The sequence below is a fragment of the Octopus bimaculoides genome, chromosome 3 (genome assembly GCF_001194135.2).
Source record: "Octopus bimaculoides isolate UCB-OBI-ISO-001 chromosome 3, ASM119413v2, whole genome shotgun sequence".
Lineage (NCBI taxonomy): Eukaryota > Metazoa > Mollusca > Cephalopoda > Octopoda > Octopodidae > Octopus > Octopus bimaculoides.
The window spans coordinates 45,877,259-45,883,720 of NC_068983.1; the positions used below are offsets into that span (position 1 = coordinate 45,877,259).

The 6,462-nt window shown below is 34.8% G+C and overlaps 1 protein-coding gene across 1 annotated transcript in view; it reads left to right on the top strand.

Annotated features, from left to right (window-relative positions):
- Nucleotides 1-6,462, top strand: part of LOC106872297 (neurogenic locus notch homolog protein 2) — a 72,146-nt gene that overhangs the window by 38,028 nt on the left and 27,656 nt on the right. Inside the window, exons 19-22 of the mRNA XM_052966735.1 lie at nucleotides 119-229; nucleotides 1,320-1,430; nucleotides 3,003-3,113; nucleotides 4,717-4,827. Coding sequence (XP_052822695.1) covers nucleotides 119-229; nucleotides 1,320-1,430; nucleotides 3,003-3,113; nucleotides 4,717-4,827 — 444 coding nt within the window. The remainder of the gene's footprint in view (nucleotides 1-118; nucleotides 230-1,319; nucleotides 1,431-3,002; nucleotides 3,114-4,716; nucleotides 4,828-6,462) is intronic.

Genomic DNA, 6,462 nt, shown 5'->3' on the forward strand with positions numbered 1-6,462 from the left:
TATATACATATATCTGTCTATCTATCTAACTATCTATCTATCTATCTATCTATCTGTCTATCTATCTATCTATCTATCTATCGATCGATCGATCTATCTATTATGTATGCATTTGTAGTTGATCCATGTAGCAGTGATCCTTGTGAAAATGGAGGAACGTGTACAAATAATAACACAGATTTCATATGCCAGTGTCCACCGGGATTTCAAGGAACTAACTGCGCCCTTGGTAGGTTCAGTTTTTGTGTCATCTTTTTAATATAACTAATTCAAAGTATTTCTGATGAATTTCCTTATAATATATTTGTTGTTCGTACAGGTTTGTAGAGGTAAGAGTAGTCTTCAAGTGAGCAAAACCTGTAGCCCGGTTTCAGTTCTTTGTTGAACATCACTGCAAATCATTGTATTCCTCTTCCTTTTACTTAACAAATAACTTGTACCTTGGTTTCATAAATAAAACCAATACACCATCCGTATTATATATAAAAATATCCATATATCGTATACGAATAGGTAGGTTAAATAATTAGTATAGGCAGCAGACAACCAATTTACATGTCAAAGAATTGGCACTATATGCCTGCAATTTTGGTACATCTATGGTGAATACTTTTAATTTTCAACAGTACAGGTATAATAGATATTTACAGCAGAATGTTAGACTTTAACACTAAACAAATGACAATTCTATTTAAATCAAGCTGTTGATATAGAGAGGCCAAAAAGAAATAGAATATAGGAACAGAATTTATCCATTATTCCTATTATCACATAATCAAGACCCAACGACAGTGTAGTGATATGAAACTATAAATTTCATACCATCTGCTTTACATTTACCTGAAATAAAGAAACATAGCTATGTTGGTGATGTCTAGATTGCGAGCTGGCAGAATTGTAGAGCATTGGAAAATGCTTAATAATGTTTCTGCGGCTCTTAACGTCCTCAGTTCAAATTCTGCTGAGATCAACTTTGCCTTTCATCCTTTTAGGGTCGATGAATTAAATACCAGTTGAACATTGGAGTCGATGTAATCGATTATACCCTACTCCTAAAATTGCTGGCCTTGTACTGAAATTTGAAAATTTCTATTAAGCGGCAAGAGACATTGTCGTACATTTACGGTCGCTGACTTAACGCTACTTCATAGAATCAAATATTATTGTTTATAGAAAATAAAACAAAGGTTAATATAACAGTCTATATGTGTATTTTAAATGAATATTATAACCCGCCACCCGCTTGCTTGTTTCAGTACACAATCTCAAAATTAAAGCTTCAAAATTGTGAATGCTAAAGATTTGCAATCTATTTCCAGTTGAGCCATGCAGCAGCAGACCCTGTAAGAATAAGGGGATATGTTCGAACCACGGAACAAATTATACGTGCCAGTGCTTACCAGGATTTAGAGGCGATAATTGTGATATAGGTAGGAAAACTATGTCAACTTTGCTTGTTAACCACTAATAAATATAGAATTACAAATATATTTTACGATATTTTCCTGTTACATCTTTCAATGCTCTTAAAAACATTTTGCATAGGTAGATTTTCTAATGGACAAGACTTGGAATACGGCATGATATTAGCTTTTTAAAGAGCCAATCATACATATACTATCATCTATACAGTTCATTGAATTTTAAAAAAAAACAAGCAAACACACTGTTACCTTAATGGCCCATTTCAGCCGTATATCAATAGAATATACGGTATAAGCTGTGACTACATTGTATATTGGTTAGTGAATCGCTAGCTTATAGTAAGTACTGAAGTGCTTTGTTATGAATGCAGCTTTATAAATGAGACATTCCATCTGGAAATAACTTTCCTATAGTCTACTTTCAGAACACGAAAAACACTTTAATGCATTTATGATTCGGCAAATGATAGTGGTCTCATGCAGTCCAAGACAGACGCTTCTACAATTTCTCGTTGAACATTTCTGCGTAAATGATTTGTTTGTAGTGATCTCATGTGCTGCACACTAGCTCATTCCCTCCATCAAATCAGCGTAGCTTGAATATATGCATGTTGTGCCAGATGTCAGGTGTCGAAGTGATAACAGAGCAACGTGAGATGAAGCGTTTTGCTCAAGAACACAAAGCACCACTCGACCCAGATATTGAAATCACGATCTCGCGATCGTGAGTATAACACTCTGACCACTAGGCCATGCACTTTGACGATTCAACAAATAACATCTACATACCCCCCCCCCCATAATATATTGTGATCCATTCACTTGTAAGCACCTACTAATTTGGCAAAGAATAGCAGAAACAGGAAAAGGCTGCAATGAATTTGTTATACTATTTCATTAAGTCTCATATTTTGTGAGTTTATATCTTGTAATATTGATAAAATAAATTCAGGTAATATGCTGTGGGTTGTATCAATTTCACTAACACAGCTATAGTGTGTATCTCCCCGGGGAGTTCTTGAATTTTCCCCATCCCACTCCCTGTATACAGGCTTATACAGCAAACTCAAAAGTGCCGTCCATTCAAAGCGTCACCCGAGACAGATCTCCTTTGTCATCCACCTGGCTACGATAATAGCGAATTTAGCGTACCTTTCTACTGGAAATTAGTAATTAAATGCCAATGTATAAAAATTACAAAGAAATCTAACAAGTCTTCAGTTCTTTTTGAATCAGTTATAAATTACATAATTAAAGTAACCAATATATTTACCTATTATAAATATTATTTTTGTGGCATATATAGCGGCGAGCTGACAGGATCGTTAACACGCTGGACGAAAATGCTTAGCGGTCTTTCGCCCGTTGCTACGTTCTGAGTTCGAATTACGCTGAGGTCGACTTTGCCTTTCATCCTTTCGAGGTCGATAAATTAAGTTCCAGTTACGCACTGGGATCGATGTAATCGTTTATCTCCCTCCCCCAAATTTCAGACCTTGTGCCTATAGTAGAAGGGATGATTATTATCATTATTATTATTATTATTATTATTATTATTATTTTGTGGTATATTTCTAGTCGATCCATGTAGCAGTGGGCCATGTAATAATGGAGGAAACTGTTCAAATCAAGGATCGACATACCAATGCAACTGCCTTCCGGGATTTACAGGACAAGAATGCGAAATAGGTTCGTTCACAAACAAAACTTCTCAGTTTATATTACAGCACACAAGGGGTGCCGAAAATTTCCTGGCTTTGGGTAAAAGAAAATATAAATGGATCAGTTAATTATGATTTTATTCGACATATTTCTCCTCTCAGATTCACGTACTTATCGCAGCGAACCTTCAGTTCTTTTAAGTCCTACAAACAAACGCGAAAGGTTGGGCTTTCAATCAGGCCTTCCACAATACCGTTAAAGCCACGAATTTTTCAGCACCCCCTCCTGTATATTAGAATAATACCATATACAAACCAAGATTTCCCAGAGTCCTGAAAGCCTAATTATAATAATTGATGATTAACGGAGATCATCAATATTGCGGTTAGAGGTTCTCATTGATATCAATATTCTCCCGTGAAAAAAAAATCAACAATGTAAAGAGATATACTCAATGGATTATAGATACAAGTCAAAATGCCTTGTGTTTTTGCATGTCAAGTGATTATATTTGAAATTGTTTTGGTTCTTATTGTTAATGGATTCAATCAATGGATTGCGGCCAGACTGGAGTACCACCATAACCCTTTGTCTCTCCAAAACATTTTCATCAATTTGTCCGAAATGTTCATGTTTCTTTCAAACTTTAAGTCATCTTTTGTTTCATATGTTCCAAGTAATATAAAACTCTTCTTTTATAAGTCTCAAGTTACTTTTGTGGTTTTAAAGAAACTGGGAATGTGTATCACATATGATGCATGAATGTCAGAAAAATATGCCTTGTGCATCACGTGTCATACACAATACAGGTTGAAGGATTTTGAACGATCATATCGACCCCAGTACTTTTTTCGGACCCAAGTACTTTTACATGCTAAGTCTTTTGCGGAATATCACTGGTGTTTTATACCGGGACACGCTCGCACATACACACACACACACACGTTTCTGTATTTTCCGTGTACCAAATACTACTGAAGGCTGTGGTAGAAGACATGAAGGTCTTGCTCTATGATATGAAACCCAGAATCATGAGTTCAGAACAAACACCTTAATTACACTATTATGCCGGATTCAGATGCTAAAATCATGGCGGTACATTCAAAGTACAGTATTAGCCATTCAAACAAATAAGCGTCCTTGCATACACGCATACAGACATACGTATATACATACATTCACGCATACATGTATAAATAGCTTTTAGTCAAAAAATCGAACCATGTACTTATTGTTAAGTTTGGTACATATTCTATTCCATTGGTTACTTTGCCGAACCGCTATGTTACAGGGGCATGAACAAACCAATACCGGTCGGTAAGTGTTAGTCGGGGAATAACACAGAAGAAAAGATACACACATACACACAGACACACATGTATTTTTTCTGCGTTAATCTTCCACTAACGCCTACCAACCGGTATTGGTTTGTTTATACCCCTGTAGGCGGTTCAGCAAAGAGACTAATAGAATAGAATAAGTACCAAACTTTAAAACAAGTACAGGCATTGATTTTCTCAACTAAAATCTTCAAGTCGGTGCTCCAGTATGACCACATTCCAATGACTGAAACAAATAAAGGATATAAGCTTTATTATTAAGTATCTGCGTATATATATGTATATTTCAGTTGATCCTTGCAGCAGTAATCCATGCAAAAACGGAGGTGAATGCATGAAGCAAGGAAAGAACTTCAGCTGTGATTGTGAACCAGGATATAGAGGATATGATTGCTCAATAGGTTTGAAACTTTTTTTTATTTAAATTTAAATAATGATTATTTTTATAGGTTTGAGTAGATGAAAAACAATTAGGAAACTGAAAAAAAATATTAGTTTGCATACATATTCTTCCACGTTTATTAACGAGTGAAACTTTTAAATGAAAAAATGTATCAACTGAGATTTAGTACAAAATATTGACTCCCTACTTTAATGCATTCTGGTTCCATCAATGGAAACAAAGCAGTCATTATATGTGGGCAGACTACTAAACTAACTACTGACGAAAAATCCACAGCATAAGCCTATTGTATTTATATAAATACTTATAGACATTCATACTGGACTCTCTCTCTCTCTACCATCCTCCTTCTCTCCCTCTCCCCACTCTCTCTCCTTCTTTCTCTTTCTGTCTTAGCAACACAGCTTCAGAGAAAAAAATCGCCACCAGACATATGGAGAAAATGTAATGGTGTTGGTGCTGGTGCCTTGGTTTGCTGAACAACCTACACGATGAATATTATTATTATAGAGGGCATGGTTTGTTCAGAGCTAGTCCCACTCCTTCGTAGTTATGAGGAAACACAATTTTAAAAGGGAAATATTTCCTTCGAACTGTGAAACTATTGAAGCTGTAAATAATTGTTGAAAACACAAAGGTACATGCATTTTCTACACTAGAGTACTGTTCATATATCTAGTAAAAAATATAGCTGTTACATATATAAGCATGCTTGTCGGCATATGGAGAGGCCATCCCATTTACACATAAATATTTGACTTACTGAAAGATTACATCCACTAGAATCATTACGTGCTGATTCCTCCAAATATGTCTGCTATAGTGGTTATAGATTTTTGTTTATCAAGCTGTGAGCATAAGTTTCTATCGAGGTAAACATCTAGTTATTTATAAATATATAAACGATCGGGATTAAGGTAAAATAAGAAAATACTTAAGTAGCACATATAAAGAACTACGATTTATCATTGATGTGACTATTAGTATAATGAGAGTTAACTTTCTAGACGTTGCCTTTGATGTTAAGCTATATAAATATAAATCAGATAATAAACGAAATGAAAATATCATTTTCATCAGTAAATACTTCAATCCACTATCCACACATTAATCTCAACAACTTAGTCAGCAGTATTAACGGAAGGACCTCCGACCCTCAGAAAAAGAACAATGGAATAATCCTTTAGAAGAAATTAAAGAACTCGCGAAGGAATAATTGGTTTACAGTAAACATTTTGCTTAATCCGAAATCTACACTGTGCTCAAGTAGCGAAACTAAAAACACAAAAATATTAACCGTTACATATTCTTCTTGAAACTTTAAACCAAGTTTGCTAAGAAGTTCTTAAATTTGAATTGTAAATATTTTGCTACGATTCATAAACAATCCAAAATATTTAAGTGACAAAACTTAAGAATTAGTGACAATTGCCTCATCTTCATGGGGTACACCAATGTAGGCAAGTCAACCAACAGGCAACTTAAGCAACTTAATAAAGTCAAGAATGTAGACTCCACTTTGGTTGTGGACAGTTATGCGAAAGTTGCAGTCAATCAAAATAAGCGTGGACATCTTATGCAAAGCTGAATCTTACCAACAACAGTGTATATGTAATATATATGTATATATATA